The sequence below is a fragment of the Tamandua tetradactyla genome, chromosome 14 (genome assembly GCF_023851605.1).
Source record: "Tamandua tetradactyla isolate mTamTet1 chromosome 14, mTamTet1.pri, whole genome shotgun sequence".
Classification (NCBI taxonomy): domain Eukaryota; kingdom Metazoa; phylum Chordata; class Mammalia; order Pilosa; family Myrmecophagidae; genus Tamandua; species Tamandua tetradactyla.
The window spans coordinates 70268697-70287970 of NC_135340.1; the positions used below are offsets into that span (position 1 = coordinate 70268697).

Below are 19274 nucleotides of genomic sequence, written 5' to 3' on the forward strand. Positions count from 1 at the left end.
TGCTACATCATGGGTTTATCTTGAAAACATTGTTAAGTGACAGAAGTCAGTCACAAAAGACCACATATTAAATGATTCCATTTATCTGAAACACCTAGAATAAGCAAATCTTCAGAGACTGAAAGGAGATTTATGGTTTCCTGGGGCTGGAGAAAAGTGGTAGGGGTTGAGAGGAAATGGAGAGTATTTGTTAATGAATACCAAGTTTCTTTTTGGGGTGATGAGAATCCTCTAAAATTCATTGTGGCAATGGTTGCAGAACTCTGAATAAAATAAAAACTACTGAATTGTACAATATGAATGGGTGAGGTGAGAACTATATCTTAATAAAACATTTTAACAAAAAAAAGAAATATAGACTTTGGAAAATTCTTCCAGGGCCATTGAAATTGTTGTATTTTTTTAAATACTTTTTTCCCCTTGTTTTTTCAACACTTTCAATTCAGCAAGCTGCTCTATTAACTTTTACAAAGTTGTCTTCATCCAATATTAGAATTTATACTATTAATCTGCACTAAAAATAAACCCATGAGGCTCTAGATAAATCCCTTCTGCATATATGCAGGACAGACAGACATGTATCTTTTAGCTGTATGGCAAAGGGTCAAGTTACCCAGACCTTAATTTTTCCACCCTTAAAAGATTAGTGCTATTTACTTCATAAGGATATTATGAAATAAACCATTTATTTTCAAACTTCTATCTACTGGATAAACATCTCTAAGCTTTCTATTTTAAGAAATGAGAACTTTTCCAATGTGGGAATATTTTTTACTGCAGTCTTGTAAGGCTTTGTAAGGCACATGTGCAAGAAAATTCTTTCCTATGAGTGCTAACCTTTATATTGCTTTTGAACAACTAAATATAAAAGTTTAGTATAATGAATGTCTAAAAAATTTTGAGCTTTTGTTACGCTAAATGGCCAGGATAGGCCCCAACTGTAGCCTAAAAGCATTACATCATACCATACATACCTCAGGCAACACTTTAAAGGGACAACTCATCTCAGTGACCCACTAGCTCAGAAAGCTACTGGGGGATAAAACTCATATTTCTATCTATATGGTTTTACATGGTTTATAATGGGATCTGGGTTCTCAAAATACTAAGAAGCAAGACAATTAAGAGAAATGTCTGAGTGCTAAAACTGAGAGGCAATATCAGCTCTTCTATTCAGCATAATTTTCCCCCACTGATGGTCTTAAGATAACAGCATCTTACTAACTAGAAAGACAGGAAACTTGTTGCCTAATATTATATAGTTTTGAACATTTTAATATTGAAACAAACATGACTAAAGCATGAAGTAAAAATTTCCTAGAGTTTTTACAAATGTCTTTCATTGTATATACAGTATCTTCCCTCATTTTTACAGCAATAATGTTGTCTACAAATAAACCATATTTTACAAACAAGAACAAAGATAGGACTGTCCTGGAATTAGGTCTTCTGATACATGGTCCAGTGAGTATACTTTATTTTCTACCTAATACTGAAATAAAAATTTAGCCATTATCTCATAGTTATATAAGCTTAAGAATTTGTCATTATCCTAAATCCTGACCTAAAAACTGCAATATAAAAGCTGATAGATTTAACTACTGTTCTTAACATAATTAAAAATTATAAATAATGTAAAAATATAGAAACAAAGAATATCGTTCTCTAAATATTCATGTGAGGGAAATTCTTTTCTCCCATGTAAAAGATACTTCATACTTTTAATACCTTTAAGTAATAAATATATAGGCACTTGTTTTAGAAATGATTTTATTTCATGTGCAAATAATGAGCCAACACTTTACCCATAAACTCTATTTGCAAAAACAACAGCTTTCGTAAAGAAAAGAATACAGCAAAATTTAAAAGGCACTGAGATTCTTCTGCTTCTAAAGCAGTGCCAAGCTAGATAAATAAAACTTGTTCCAATAGGAATCTCAGATTAGTGGAAATTAATAGAGTTTTAGTGCCATTTCAGGAAAAGATAATTCAGTGCTCACTCACAAAATTCATAACTGGCTATCAGAACACTTAAACCAGGTTGGAACAATCCAACATAATTAGGCCTTAATCTCAGGGGGGTAAAATGTTAGATGCTAGTAAATCAAAACAGGAAATCTTAAAAACAAAAGTATCATTTGAGGCCCGTTTTCATACAGATTGTTAATTGCTTACTGTATTCTCCCCTTCTATAACATAAATAAAAGGAGTATTGCCAAGAAAGATATTATATATCATTAACCATGAAATTTTGTCATTTTCCTTATTATATAAATGACACCTAAGGCCATTATCCAAATGATATGACCATTTATGCCTGTAATTCACTTCTGTACTTACAGAATTTTCATGATTTATATAAGTACAACTTATCAGTGAAGGTTAAAGTTGAGATAAAATCTAACATCCATAACATCCAATGTTTTATAGCTAGCAATTTAGGAGGGATGTATTTTTAATTATCTTTCATTTCAGTGATCTTATGGTAAAAACAAATCAATAGTTTAGAAGTTGTAACTCCTTAGAAGAGATTTTCAAACACACATATAGAATGGTTACAGATAGTGAGCTTTTTAAGAAATATCTTCCATGTCCACATCCTGTTGTAACTGCTGAACCATTTTTTCTTCCAGTTGTTTTCCTTTGCCTTAAAAAAAAAGAAAAAAAAATCAATTCATTGCTACACTGCAGAATTTTTACCAACACTTGATAAATGGATGCTTCAGAATAATTAGCTGTTTCTCAGAAACCTAAGATTAAAAATAGCTAAACATATAAGCACTTTACATCTATTGCTCATTTCACCCTTCTAGCCCCTATTTTTTTTTTTTTTTAACACGGGCAGGCACTGGGAATCAAACCCGGGTCATCTGGCATCGCAGGTAAGCATTCCTGCCTGCTGAGCCACCATGGCCCACTCTTTTTTTTTAATTTTTAAACTTTACTTATTATGTAGTATAACATATATATATGTGCAATGCAAAGAAATAAAAAAAAATAGTTTCCAAAGCACTCTTCAACAAGTAGTTACAAGACAGATCCCAGAGTTTGTCATGGGCTACCATACGATTCTCTCAGATTTTTCCTTCTAGCTGCTCCAGAATATATATATAGGAGGCTAGAGGGTTTAATAATTTACCATCACAATCAACTTTTTTCCTTCTTTGTTTTTCGTGAAAAAATAACATATATACAAAAACAATAAATTTCAAGGCATAGCATCACAATTAATTGTAGAATAGATTTCAGAGTTTGACATAGGTTACAATTTCGCAATTTTAGATTTTTACTTCTAGCTGTTCTAAGATACTAGAGACTAAAGAGATATCAATTTAATGATTCAGCATTCATATTCGTTTGTTAAATCCTATCTTCTCTGTATAACTCCACCATCACCTTTGATCTTTCCATCTCTCTCTTTAGGGGTGTTTGGGCTACGGCAATTCTAAATTTTTCATACTGGAAGGGTCTGTCACTAATACGGGGTAGGGAGATGGAACTATCTGATGTTGTGGAAAGGCTGGGCTAGGTTTCAGGACTTACCTGGACCAGAGACCCATCTGGAAGTTGTAGGTTTCTGGAAAGTTACTCTAGTACATGGAATCCTTGTGGAATCTTATATATTGCCATAGGTGTTCTTTAGGATTAGCTGGAATGGCTGATTGTAGGTTGGCAGGTTATGACAGGTAGCAAGGTCTAACTGAAGCTTATGTAAGAGCAACCCCCAGAGTATCCTCTCGACTCTATTTGAACTCTCTCTGCCACTGATACTTTATTAATTACACTTCTCTTCTCCCTTTTGGTCAGGATGGAATTGTCGATCCCATGGTGCCAGGTCTGGATTCATCCCTGGGAGTCATCTCCCTTGTCGCCAGGGAGACTTTCACCCCTGGATGTCATGTCCCATGGTTGGGGTGTGAGCAATGATTCACTTTCAGAGTTGGGCTTAGAGAGTGTAAGACCACATCTGAGCAACAAAAGAGGTGCTCCAGATAACTCTTAGGCATTCTAGCCCCCATTTTAAAGGAGAAAATGGAGGTATAGAAACTTGCCCAGTCACCCACCTAATAAGCCTAGCACATCAAAGTGCTGGGATTTAAATCCTGACAATTGGGATCAAGGGTCCCTACTTTTACCACTGTGCTACCTTCTGTCAAAAGGGTTATCTAAAAAGTTAGACACAATGACACTCCTTTTGCATCTTGGGTGTATTACCTACAAGTGAAATCTCTTGATACACATGCTCTAGGGTTTTGTCTATTTTGCTTTAATAAAAATCGATACAAAAATAACTAGGAAACACTAGACAAATCTATTCATCATGTGATTACAGATTTTGACCTTTACTAGGATTTAAGCATGGAATCATTCTGGAATCAAGTTTGGAACTAAATCTCATCAAAATCTCTTCTACTCTATTAATATTAAGTTAAGTAATTAAGTAACTTAACAGACAGTACTTCGTGTCAGCTAAATGAGATTGGTTTTCTGGCACCTCACCAAAGAAATAAGGTACACACACAAGTGGCCAAATACAGAAAACCAGCATACTACATAAACACAAAGAGAAGATTTTAATAGAACACTAGGTCTCAAACTTCGATGTGTATCAAAATCATCTGGAGAGCTAATAAACACAGAAGTCCAGACTCAAAGGGGTTGTTGGGCTTTTGTTTTTACCAAGTTCCCCAAGAAATTCTAATACCAACCAATGTCTGAAAAGCACTAGTATAAAATATTATCCTTTAATCAAAACAGGTGTGAGGGAAAATCATCTATGAAATTATTATGCTAATTATTTTGCTTAGTTTGGAGAGATATCTTTATAACATAGGATTTTTTTTTCCTTTGGGGTACATGGTTAGGGAATCGAAACTGAATGTCCCCCATTCAAGTCAAGCATTTTACTACTGAACCACCCATGCACCCATAACATAGGATTTATGAAGAAAAGAAACACCATACACAAAAGATTGACTGTGACTTAGAAATAAATATACTGAATGAATTACATTTTATAAATCAAGTCACTTCATAAATATTATATGGGAAGTATCATTTAAATGATAAAGACTCAACCTTAGAAAGTTACGTACTATCTGGTTATACAGACCACAAAACTCTAGTTTTCATCTCCCTATTTAGGGAAGAGAACTCTTGATCAAGCAGTATTTACCTGCAAGAGGAGCCCGTATAAGATGGATGTTTTGCTTGACTTCTTTGATGTCCTGAACTTTCTGTAGTTCTTTATTTTTCTTTAATCTAGGATAGAATACATAAAGACCAAAATCTCAGTTACTAAAACTTCTTTGAAACATTAATTCACAATATAGCTAATAAATTTTATTTTTACAAATACTCCCAATTCCCTTCTCCCATTCATGTCCAGGTAACCTCCATTCTTTCTCTGCAAATATGCTATTTTCTAGACACTTCTTATAAGAGCTACCACACAATATTTGTCCTATGTGCCTGGCTTAATTTCACAGAGCATGTTTCCAAGATTCTTCCATATTGCAGCATGTATCAACTTCATTCTTATGGCCTTATATTTCATTGGTGTAATGACAAAATGTACCAAATTCTGTTTATCCATTCATTTGTTGATGGACTCTGGGCTGTTTCCACCTTTTGGCTCTTGTGAATAATGCTCCTATAGGGTGTACAAGTATCTATTTGAGACTCTGTTCCCACTTTCTTTGGGTATATACCTTAAAGTGGAATTCCCAAGTCATATATAATCCTATATTTAACTTTTTGAGGAATCATCATATTGCTCTCCACAGTGACTACACCATTTTCCCGCATGATCCCCAACCCGTACTTTCTGTTTCTTCTTCTTTTTTTTTTTTTTTTTTAAAATAACAGCCATCCCTGTGGGTATAAAGTGGTATTTTATTGTGGTTTTGATCTGCATTTCCTTAATGGTTAATGATGTTGAACATCTTTTCATCTGCTCACTGGCCATTGTGCATCTTCTTTGGCGAAATGTCTATTCAAGTACTTCAACCATTTTTAAATTGGGTTGTTTACAATGCAACCATAAAAAGGCAAAGTTCTTCATGTATTCTGGATATTAAATGTTTATCTAATACATGGTTTGCAACAATTTTCTATCATTCTAGGTTGTCTTTTCACTTTCTTGATAATGTCCTTTGCACAAGAGTTTTCAATTTTGGCTTAATGTTGATGGTTGCTGACTGATCAAGGTGGTGGTTGCTGATGGCTGAGATGGCTGTGGCAATTTCTTAAAATAAGACAACAACGAAGTCTGCCACATCGACTGACTTTCACGAAAGATATCTCTGTAGCATGCAATGCTGTCTGAGAAGTATTCTACCCAAAATAGCACTTCTTTCAAAACTGAAATTAATCCTCTCAAACTCTATGGCAGTTTTATCAACTAAGTTGATGCAATATTCTAAATCCTTTGTTGACATTTCAACAATGTTTATAGCATATTCACCAGAGGTAGATTCTGTCTAAAGAAACCACTGTCTTTGTTCACCCTTAAAAAGATTTATCATGATTGCATCAATTCAGTCTCATCTTCAGTCTCCACTTCTAAGTCTAGTTCCTTTTCTATTTCCACTACCTCTGTAGTTACTTCCTCCATTGAAGTCCTGAACCCCTCTAAGTCATCCACAACGGTTGGAATCAACTTCTGTCAAACAACTCTTCATTTTGATAGTTGGACCTCCTCCCATGAATCATTAATGTTCTTAATGCTTTCCACACCTATTGAGACAATCTTGCACTGTTAGTGCTTTTTTCCCCCCGTTCAATCCATTTCTGAAGTATATTGCATTGATTTTCTTATGTTAAACCACCCTGGTATTCTTGGGATAAATCCCACTTGGTCATGGTATATAATCTTTTCACTATGCTGTTGGATTCAGTTTACCAGTATGTTGTTGAAGATTCTTTCATCATAGTCATAAGGTAAATTGGTCTGTACTTTCCTTATGATGTCTTTATCAAGCTTTGGTTTCAGAGTAATGCTAGCCTCACAGAATGAACTGGGAAGTATCCCCACCTCTTGAATTTTTAGAAAGAGTTTGAGGAGGATTGGTGTTAATTCTTCTTTAAACATTTCATAGAATTCACTAGTGAAAAGTCCTGGGTTGTTTTTGTTTTTTTGTGTTTTTTTGGTGGTAGTCAATTTAGGTCACTGGTGCACTTCTCAAAATTTTTCCATTTCTTCTAGATTCCCTAGTTTGTTGGTATCCAATTGCTGATAGAACTCTCATGTCATTTTTATTTTTGTAAAGTCAGTAGTGATTATCACCATTTTCCTTTAAATTAATAAAAATTTCCTATTATATTTTACTAACACAAATAGGGAATAGGAAATAAATAGTTACCCTTCTATTCCATCCTCCTTCCCCTCTCAGCCAGGAGAATCTTCAACATCAAATAAATGAGTTTCTGTTCTCCCAAATAATTCCCAAATGCAAGTAGTGAACTTAACATTAAAGAAATGTCTACCTTACATTTATTCCAAATTTAAGCTAAAGCTGCCTATTGAGCCCTTATAAATAAATGTACATTTTCTTATCTAGCAATGCAAAACTCAATGATTTTCTTGTTCCCAATTACCTTAAACAGAATGTCTACTCTACCAACTTCTTCATTCATTGTATCCCTATTGCTTAGCCCAATGTGTGGCACAAAATGGAGGCTTAATACATACTTAAGAGTGAATAAAGGAATGTGATTGAGGAAAAGAATTGACAAATCTCAGAGATCAACGTCTGTAATATACATATACGGTTCCACCACATAAAACAATATCTAATTACTCTAAGTGCCTAGGTCTTTTTTCCTCAGATAAAACAATATTATCTAATTTTTTTAAATCATTCAGTCATTACAAAAGTACGCATTACATAAGACATTTGGCTAAAATGCTAAGACTGGTTCTCAAACTTTTAGACTTTTTTTCTATGACAGACTCCCACAGAAATCACATTAAAAATGAGCCCCTGCTTGGAGGAAATAGCCTATTCCAGGTGGGGGCAGGGGAAGTACAGGATAAGCCTTAAACATCTTGTCAGCCACAAAGCAAGAAAGTGTTCAAAGAAGATGAGGACTCATCAAAAGGGCACCAGTGAAGAAAAAATTAAAAAAACAAAAAAAAAAAAACAAGAATAAAAGGGCACCAGTGACCAGTGTGCAGGACAGGGAGTTTTTTAGGACAGCCAATGTATTCTGTATGATACTACAATAATCACGTATTATCAGAACTCATAGAACTGTACAACACAAAGAGTAAATCCTAACATAAATCACGGACTTCAGTTAATAACAATGTATCAATATTGGTTCATCAACTGTAACAAATATGAAATAGGAGTAACTGGGGAGGAGAGAGAACTCATACTTTCTGCACAATTTTTCTGTAAACCTAACACTGCTATGGGCGGGGGGGGGGAGGCCCAGGAGGCTGCCTGAAGGAGTTCCCACTGGCCAAATCTGGTGCCCTTGGAACATCAAAATAAATAATACAGAATTTAGGTTACCAAATACCATAAGAATCCATGACTATACACAGAAATGATTTAAATGAATAAATGAAATGAGGGAAAGGGAAAGATTTTTTACAGGAAAAAGCCAACTAATATAGAAACAATAGAACCAGAAAATCACCATATGGAAAAAATCATAATAGTAACAGATCCAGGCAAGACTCTCCAACAGATATTAAAACCGGTAGGTATGTCTGCTGAATAACAAGTTCTTCATAGCATCTCAATCTCCCCCACAATATGTATTAATTTATAAAGAGAAAAAGAGCAACTTTCCAATGAAGAAACCTGGCAAACACCACCTTAAAGTGATAAAAATTTCCACCACCAAGCAGGGAACACCAACTGATAAGGACCCATGATCACTTCTCTGATGCTCCTGCCAAGGTGCTAAGCTTAATCTAATAATGAGGTGAAGATCAGACAAACCTAAATTGAGGAACACGTTTTACAAAAACTGAAAAATTTTATAGGTCCATATCATAGAAGGCAAAGAAAAGAAAGTGTCCCAGATTAAACGAGACTAAAAGAATATGACCACCAAAAACAATGCATGATCTAGGATTTTCTTTTGCCATGAAAGACATTACTGAAATATCTGGCAAAACCTAATGAACTCTATAGATCAAATATCAATGCTAATTTCATAATTATATACTGGGGTTATATAAGAGAACATTCTTATTTTTAGGTTCAACACACTAAAATATACATAGGAGGAAAACGGCATCATGTCTAAAATATACATAGAGGAAAAGGGCATCACGTCTACAACTTCCTATGGAGAAAGACATGGATAAAGTCAACGTGGTAAAAGACTAACTGAATATACGAGAACTCTATACTCTTGCAACTTTTTTAAGTCTGAAATTATATCAAAATACACTTTAAAAGAAAACTAATGCCTCTAAATTTCTATCAGTAATTATTTTCTCAAGAAATACTTTATACAAATATTCATACCTGTTCATTATATATTTAGCTTGGCGTTTTTGTTTAATTTCTTCGACTCTCTTCATTGCATCAACTGTGAAAGAATACATAAGTTAGCAACAAATGTATGCACATTCAAGTAGTATGATTCTAATCAACACATGCTTTAACAAGGAACTTTACTGAGTACCTGATTTAGAAACATATTTCAATGAAATAAACTCATTGCAAAGACAATTCCTACTGAAACTACTAAAGAAAATATGTACTTCTGTGTAGCATCACTGTTGACTCTTCATCTGTCACAAGTATCACTTCTCCAATTTTTATTTTGTAAAACCTTTGTTTCTACTAAGTTTTCCTTCTTTCAGTGGGACCAATGCTTTTCAAATCTTAGAGAATTTCGGTTAAAGGCAACAAATACCATTTTAGCTTCTAATCACCACAAGGACAGCACCTGTCTAGTCAGAATTCTTTTTCTTTAAGTATTTGAGTAAATATTGGTAGATTGAACAAATCATTCTGCCATGGTCTCAATCACAAAAATCCAACTGTTTATCATCACTGTCCAATATAAAACCACATATATAACTTTAATTTTTTAGTAGCCATATTTTTTTAAAAGGTAAAAAACAGGTGATATTTTGTTTACCCCAATATATCCAGAATATTCTCATTTCAACATCTAATCACTATTAAAAAGTTGGAAAAAATCTTACATTCCCATTTTCCTACCAAATCTTCAAAATCTGGTATGTATCATACATTTAAAGCACACCTCAACTCGGACTAACTACATTTCAAGTGCTTAGTAGCCACACAAAGCTAGTGGCTAGAGTGTTGGACTGTACAACTCCCAATCTAGCTCCTAAAAATAGAATCATATACATGCAGAATAATATACTGTATTCCCAAATAACCTAGAAGACCAAAAGCACTTAAATATAAGAAGCATCTGAGAAATGTTAAAAATGAATCTACAATAGAGAGAGAGGATAAAATACAAACTATTCTTCCTAGTGTTGTGCTTTTGAAGTTATCCTCCTGACATTTCTTTAGACATCAATCAGCACCTTACCAACAATTGTCCAACCTATATCCTCATATAATTCAGTAAACAAGGAATATAAAACTATTGTAAACAGATCAGTTTATAACTAAGATGATACTGGAATATGGGGATATGAGGAATCAATAATGCTCTTACGAAATTAAAGTATTTTCTGGTAGAGTACTGACAACTTTTATTAATTATATAAACCAGAGGAAATATTTTTAAATTTCAAAAGACTCTCATACTTTCTACTCAACATTTTCTTTGAAAAATCTGGCTTCCTGTTTCCTAATAAGAAAGGATAACAAATTTTGAAGGGGGGGGAGGATCAATAGAGGACTGCTTCTTTTACAACTTACACATTTATGACTCAGTGGGGGCAAGGCAATCAGCTTCTGTGACAATACCTGAATCAATTACCATCTAACAGAAACAATCAAATAGGAATATTCAGCAAAATGAACCTAGAGGGCAGGGACTGTGTGTGCCTTATTTATCTTTGTAGGGCCAGAAGAAAAGAGGTACTGTCAGTGTCAGTACTTAACAAATATGTGAATAGAAATAAATTTAGAAAACTGCAGAGAACATTATTGTTAAAATATATGATGTCTCATAGGACACAGTAGTATTTCTCTATATGTAAATGCAATATAAATAACATGAAAGCATGGAGAGTCACAATAACCGAAAATCTACATATGACTAAAATGGGGTATGTACCTTACTTTCACTATCAAGCTGAAAACCCAACAAATAAATGTAATAAAATATGTAGAAGAGCTACTGTCTTCAAGTAGCTACTGTCTTCAAGTAGCAACATAAAAGAATACAGAGGTCAAATGAAACAAAACTAAAGTCCAGAAATGCTTTAGGACCTTCTAAAACATTAACCAGAAATCTAAGAAACAGTATCTTTAACAAGTACATCTTTTGATCACTTCTTGGCCTTTGGCTAAGACCTAGTAACAAGGGTGTCTTTTGAATTCAGTTAAAGAATTTTACAAAGTTACTGAGAGTTAATCCCTTCAGAAATCCTTCAGTTTGAATCCATGTGATTTCCTTACAAAACAAACCCAATAAAATCAACTGCTTTTCAGAAATTAGCTGTTCTTCTAGTTATAAAACAGAAGTAAAGGGAAAGACCTTATATTACAAAAAAAAAGGAAGAAGTCTGTACAACTATTCACAGAGCTACAAATCTCTTAGGTCCAAGACCTAAAGACACAAGTATAAAATATGATAACTACTACATTTTAGTCAGAAAGGAAAAAAAAAGGGCAGAATTTAGGGCTACAAGGAAAAAGCAATTCCAAATCTGGACTTTGATTTCTCCACATTGTCTAGGAAGATAAAGCTTTAGAGGGTATCAAATACTACTACAAGATTTGTCAATTCCTCCCCTGAAATCTTTTGACTAACTAGGCGAAAGGTGCTGAAAAGTATGCCCTGCCAATAATCCATTAGGAGAGTGACAGTTTGTGGAATTCTAAGCCTTAGGAAAGTTTAGTTAAAAAATCACATCACTCCCATACCTAATACTAGAAATGGAATAAGGGAACCATGGCAGAAAGGGAAGGCCTAAAACACACCTGGACATAGAATCTTACAAGCTAGCCCAAGGCACCTAAGTTTTACTACATGTGGGTAATTGTTTTTTAAACTAAAGTCTCTGCCTGTTCAGAAAAAGAGAAGAAATATATATTATTGCTTTTAATTTGAGCAGATTTTAGTTTTATCTAAATCGAGCATTAAATCAAGCATTAATTTATAAGGTACACAGAATATACTATTTATATCCCTAAATTAAAATTATCTAAAAGTATAAAGTATGTTAAATTTTATGTATATGGCAATTATTCCACATTCACCCTCTCCCAAAATATTTTTTCCCAGTTTTAGATGCTTTTATACATTGTGTATAAATAGTAAATTTAATAATTGCATTATATTTATAACATATATGCCAGCTAATTCTAAAGAGGACTTTGGGTAATTTACAATAAAACAGAACAGAACCATTAAATAAGGGTAAAAGAACAAAAGCTAACCAATGAAAAGGGGGAAGAAAATTAACACTAAAACAACAAAACTGAGGTTAAAGTTAAGGTAATATTCTAAGCTATTCTTTCCTGTAAAATTCCTAGTATGCCCTTGTGACTTACTAGTTTTATTCCATAGCTCTCGCTGGTACTTGACAGGTTCATTTCTACGTTTTTCAAATTCAAATGAATTATCCTGTAGAAGGAATAGAGGGGGAAAATGTTTTAAGAGAAGTAGAAAGGTAGCATTTCTTAAAACTTTCTCTTCTTTTCACAAACATTCGGAGTATGTCCAACCACAGATAAATACTAAGATGTTCCCCAGGGTGACAAAGATGTTCCCCTAGGATGATCGCTCAGAATACAAAACATTTTCTCCTTTACATATCTCCACATATAAGACGCCCCTAATGAAAACATCTCTCTATACATAAGGGATTCTCTAAGGAAACAGAGGGCAGTGTATCACCCTCATCCCCTAGAGGGGCACAGATTATAAATAAACTGAAAAAGCATCCCTAATTTCCTATCCCTAGATAAAATACAGTTAGAAAACTTTGCAGTCAGTTGAACTATATGAAATTGCCAATTTTTCATAGAACGAAAAGTCAAATAATGAAAATTTCCTGTGGTTTAACCTAAATGCCCATCTGTTGTAGTACAAAGGTGTGAAAGTATACAACTTCAAATAAATGTCATGCTACACTGCAGGATCCAACGTTCTCCCTATGATTCTTCAGGCCCCTTCCAAATGTGGATAGGGTTCTTGTTGCTTGTATTTATTTTAACAGTTAATGATTCTATTAGTCTTTAAAAAATGCTAAAGAATTTTGGAAAAACTACCGGTCTATCTTGGTTTTCACATCTATCTGACACAGGCATATGGAACAGCACAAACTCTGTATTTAGCTATTTCATTTACATATACATGCCTCTGTACCAGTTGCAATAACATCAGTAATAACAAGTTACTTAATGATGTAAACTGGCATCCTTTCTTCACTCATGCAGTAGATGCTTCCATTTGAGATGCTATGCTTCTTCTATTACATACTGAAAATTATTTTTGTTACAATAATTGTGACCTGGCCTTGCATCTTGTCAGAAAATATTAAGTTCACTGAAAATTTCTGGTGTTAAGGAAGCTGAGAAAGGACTTTACAGCAAATGCTTAAGCAGTAGAAGTAGGAAAGAGCACGTGGGCTTTCGGGGAGGAGAAAATCATACAGGGAAGGGAAAACTTAAAGATCTTCTTTCCATAAAGGGAGCCTCTGAAGGAGCCTTTTCATCTTCTCGCTTTCCAGGGGTCAAATGTGTACAAACTTCAGCAGATCTTTATATCAGTTCAATAACTACAATATGATAATGGAGGGCTCATCCCATGGAATTTCCTCACCCTATGACTGCCCACTATTCCTCTTCACAACATTAATTTCTCTTTCGGAGAGAAAGTCCTCCTAAGGAAATCTAATCACTGATAAACGTCTATTATAAATCTTGCCTGAGCCCCCACCGCTATTCAGAACTCCTTTAATTCATCTCTAATTTCCTCTCAAAATCTTTGTGTGGCAATTTCCAACTTCATCCCAATCCGTTACCTAAAAATAGTTAAATTTGAGTATAAGAAAAATCACATCTATCAATGAGACTGGGAATTTTTTTTCTTTTTCAGAATTCTACACTATTATGATTTCAGGATTATATGAGAATGAGATTATTTTCACAATTAAACACAAATAAATCACTGGTCAATCATATTATCGTCTTGTTTTAGCTAATTAAATCACATATTCCAAACAATATATAATTAATCCTGAAAAATGTAGAAACTATAGTAAGAATTAACTGTACTCACCACTGTAAGTTCTTTACCAGCTGCCTTCCTGAATGCTTTGGTCCACCTGACCTTGCGAGGATTACGCTTCTTTTTAAAATTTTTATGACACTTGGATTTACAGAATCTGAACACCTACAAGAAAAGTAAGTTAAAAGATTGAAAACTCAACATTAAAAGCTTTTTTCATTGTAGGATATTACTATCCCTGCCAGACAAAAATATAGTTATCAGTGACAATGGTTCATGTAATTCTTTCTATTTACTTGCATCTTCATTTAAAAATGTGAGATTTAATGGATATTGAACTATTTTTGACTATCAAACATCATCTCAACTAAAAGCTAATGGCTTGAAAATATTAAATACTACTAATCACTTTTATATAACAACTTAAAACCTATGTGTGATCTTAAATAGAAAGAATAGTTTTAAGGAAAGTCAGTTATTTAAGTCCCTTTCCATTTTAGGATAATTCTCAAACTTCATTTTTTATATATACCTCAATGGGGATAAAAGTTTCAAACAACCACTCTGGAATCTCATTTGGTTATTTTCATGCTTCCTGCTAAAAGTACAAAATAATTTAAAAAGCAACTAAAACTGGCAGTAAATTTGCTTTCTAAGTTATACATAGATCTAGGGAGATTCTTTACTGCTTTAATTCTTCACCTTATTCCCAAAAGACTTGACCCTTAGCATTATGCTAAGACAGAATTTTGTGATTCTTCAGTGTGCTTCTGGAATGGCTTATTAGGACTTACTACATGTCTAAAATAAAATGCCTTACTTTGTTACTATACAATGTGTTATAGGACATTATAATTTTTATATTTTACTGGAGGAAATCTTAAGGAAAAAAGGTAACCATTTTAAAAAACTTTTAAAAGAAAACAAAACAAAGAATTATTTAGCATTTATGGATCTTAGCAAAGAAAATTATTATTATTATTATTATTATTATTATTATTATTATTAATTTTTCCAGGGGCGGCACCAGGAATTGAACCCAGGTCTCCGGAATGGGAGGTGAGAACTCCACCTGCGAAGCCACTGTAGCCAATCCAAGTTGAATTTTTATATATATAAGGTGTGACCCATAACAAAATAGGTCAAAATTAACAGCATAAACATTTTGAAATAAGTCAACATGTGAACAGATCATACACAAGCCATGATGCTTTTCGTTTTTTTTTTTTATTGTTCTATTGAGAACTTTAAGCAGGTCCCAGACAATACCACTTTAATTTGATCTGGACCCCATATCTCTTCAGAAGCCCTCTCCTAAGATACTTGAGTAAATGACTAGAAAATATGAGAACCACTGTAGTCTCCTAGGGGAACCAACTATGAAATCACTGGCAGTAAATCTTATTGAGAACTTTAAAAAAAAAAACCAAAACATTCTGACCTCTTTAAGTTAAAGCCTAAGCCACAGGCAAATCCTCACTTTTGAGTTTTATCTAACGAAAAAGTTGAATTTTTCCTGGACCTTGTCAATTCTAATTACAGTCAGTGTGAAATTACAGGGAAGTTTAGATGAACTCTAATAGGCATCTGAAAAGTAACTGAAGAGACAGGAGTCACTGAAGAAGTGAAGGGGGTTCAATCAACAAAATAGGAGTATCTACTATTTACCGGATGTTGTTCTAGTGAAGGAGGATAAAATAGGACAACTGAAGGTCCCTAGTTTCTTGTCCAACTCTCAAAGAGTTAACAGACAACTACAAATCTCTAGTTTCCTATCAACCTCTTAAAAGAGTTAATGTACAACTGCAAGCCCCTTGTTTCTTATCTAGCGCCTAAGGAATTAAGTCGAACTGCAAACTTCAGCTGCAAATTTCATGGGACAAAATTTCCTCTAATGCCCCGAAACCTCCCCAAACCATAAAAGCCTATAAAATTTTGGGCCCGAAGCAAACTCTTAATTGATAACAGAAAGACTGGGGTTATAAAGATTGTTAAACATCTGCCCAAAGACAAATTCTGGATAGGTGATGGGCTGGCCACTAGCATTAATAGTTACCTCTTCCAGAAACAATGCTAGGCCTACAAGCACTGGGGAAATACAAGCCTTGTAAAGCCCCTAGGAGTTCAAGGGTTACCATGGAAACCTGCCACTAGAAAACCTTCTTATAAAGTAAGCTAACCACTCCCACGGGTGTTTTTCCTAAACACATTCATATTAACCTCTTTAACATGGACTCTCTCTCCTTCTCTTTAATAAACTTGACTACTTATTCCTATTGGCCCTCTCATCTCTAAATTCTTTTAGTGTTGTGACTCTTGAAGATAGAACAGTACTCGAAGATGGTGGAATAGGATAGGCCAAGTTTACCCCCAACCCCAAAGAAAAGCTAGAGAAGTGACAGAAAAAAACAAATGGAACAGCAGTTCCAGGGTACAAATGACCTGGGAGGGCCTTATACACTACATACGGAGGTCCTGATAGAAAAAACTGAGGAATTGAGATGCAGAGAACTAAAGACCATCCAGTTAGTACAAAGTGCCTAAAATGCCCTTTATCAAAGGGAAGGCCAGAGCTTCACGGGTACACAGACAGGGAGGTAGGGAAGAGAAAGTAAGCCAAGCCATGCTCCTTGAATGCTCCATGCCCATGCCCTAGCACCCCCATGCCCTGAAGTCCCCACCCCATGCCCTGCTGCCATGCATTAACCCACCCATGCCAACAGCCCCCGGTTCCACCTCCTGCCATGCCCTACCTCCATGTCCAAGCCTCATCCCATCTCTGCTCTCCAAGGCCTGCCCAAGCCACACCCTAAGCCCCAGCACCCCACACTCCTGTGCCCTCACACCATCCCCCAACAACCCCACCTCCCATGCTCCTGGGCCCTATCATGGCCCCCCATGCCCATTCTGCAAATACAAAACCTTATACAACTGAAGGAAATCAACTTCCAAAGTAACCTTAAAAAGACCAATGCCCCAAAGGCAACAGAAAATCACAAAGCATGTGAAGATGCAGACAAATATGACCCAGCCTAAGACCAAATTAAAACACCAGAGAAGACATGGACTTTGGAATAACAAACCAAAGATGTTCATACAACTCTATTAGTGAGTTGGCTAATGACATAAAGGATATGAAGAAGACAGAGGAAGAATATAAAGAAGAATTTGAAAGAATACAGAAAAGCAGCAGCATCACATAGATGAAAGATACTGTAGACCAAATCAACTATGTATTAGAGACACACAACAGCAGATTTCAAGAGGCAGAAGAAAAATAAGTAAACTAGTATACAGTACAACTGATTCCAAAAGCGCACACACAAAAAAAATGGCAAGAAAGATGGAAAAATTTGAATTGGATCTCAGGGAAATGATGGCCAATACAAAGTGCACAAATGTAAGAATCATCTGTATCCCAGAAGGAAAAGGGTTAGGAAGACTAGTTAAGGAGATAATGGGGGAAAATTTCCCAACACTTATGAAAGTCATAAATATGCAAATCAAAGAAGTTCAATGAACTCGGAATAAATCCCAATAGGCCTACTCCAAGACACATACTAATCAGTCTATCAAATGTTGAAAGGAAGCAGAAAATCCTGAAAGTGGCAAAAGAAAAGTGATCTACTACATACAAGGGAAACCACATTAGCTACTCATTTTCATTAGCTATAAGGAAAATGCAGATCAAGACTACGATGAGATATCACCTCACACCTATAAGAATGGTTATTAGAAACAAACAGGAAACTACAAATGTTGGAAAGGATGTGGAGAAATTGGGACAATTATGCACTGCTGGTGGGAATGTATAATGGTACAGCCACTATGGAAGACAGTTTGGCTGTTCCTTAGAAAACTAAATATCGAGTTGCCCTATGACCCACTATGCAATATATACCTAAAAGAGCCAAAAGCTGTGATGCAAACAGATATCTGCACACCAATGTTCCCACCAGCATTATTGACAATTGCCAAAAGATGGAAACAATCCAAGTGTCCATCAACAGAGAAGTGGATAAACAAAATGTGGTATATACATATAATGGAATATAATATAACAGTAAGACAATATGACAACATGGATGAACCTTGAGGATATAATGCTGAGTGAAATAAGCCATACACAAATACATACTGCATGACCTTGTAGATACTTTTATGACCTTGGTAAAGGTAAATTTGAGGCTTTTAATACAGAATATAGGAGACCTAGAGACACACGGAAACTAGAGATGGGTAAATGGTTAGCTAATGAGGTTGACCTTAAATATAAGGGAATGGATAATACTGAAGGCAGTTCATTAGTGGGCCTATAAATAATATTGCCATATTTAAAGAGAACATGATTGAAAGGGGTTGTTATAGTCCCACTGATTAACACTACAAATATAAATAAGTTCTTGCACAAACTACTTCAAAGGTATGAATCTTGTACAAAGAGTAAATAATATCAAGAGACAGGGTATGATTCATAATTATGTTTTACATACAAAAATACTTAATGGCTTTATTTGGAAAACTTAGAAATGTTTTCCTTATTTCATAGAAAGACCTTAGGAATGGTAAGGAAAATTTTATTTTTATAGATACAAAGTGAAAAGAAATTACTTAAGAAGTATGTCACCTGTATTAAAAAAGCAAGTAAAATTGTAAGTAAAAGCTTTTAACATTTTTTAAAAGCATACTGTTTATCTGCTGTTTAAAAATGTCAGCATTCAATTTCTCAATTAAAATCATGGTAAAACTGAGGAAGCAATTAGTCACATAATATATGACTTTGTCTTTGGTTGTTAATTATATAAACTTTAAAAATACTACAATATTTTACTAAAACTCAGAATGTCAGTCTGATTTGCTTTGTTTCATTAATGATATGCTGTTCTCTTATGAAAATGTCAAAAATGGAAGGGAAA

The 19274-nt window shown here is 34.5% G+C and overlaps 1 protein-coding gene across 1 annotated transcript in view; it reads right to left on the reverse strand.

The window, feature by feature from the left end:
* Positions 1-760: 760 nt before the first annotated feature.
* RSL24D1 (ribosomal L24 domain containing 1) overlaps positions 761-19274 on the reverse strand; it is a 61270-nt gene continuing 42756 nt past the window's right edge. The window contains exons 2-6 of the mRNA XM_077127958.1: positions 14410-14523; positions 12678-12750; positions 9492-9555; positions 5177-5262; positions 761-2647 (exon numbers count right to left, since the gene is read on the reverse strand). Coding sequence (XP_076984073.1) covers positions 2574-2647; positions 5177-5262; positions 9492-9555; positions 12678-12750; positions 14410-14523 — 411 coding nt within the window. The 3' untranslated portion in view covers positions 761-2573. The remainder of the gene's footprint in view (positions 2648-5176; positions 5263-9491; positions 9556-12677; positions 12751-14409; positions 14524-19274) is intronic.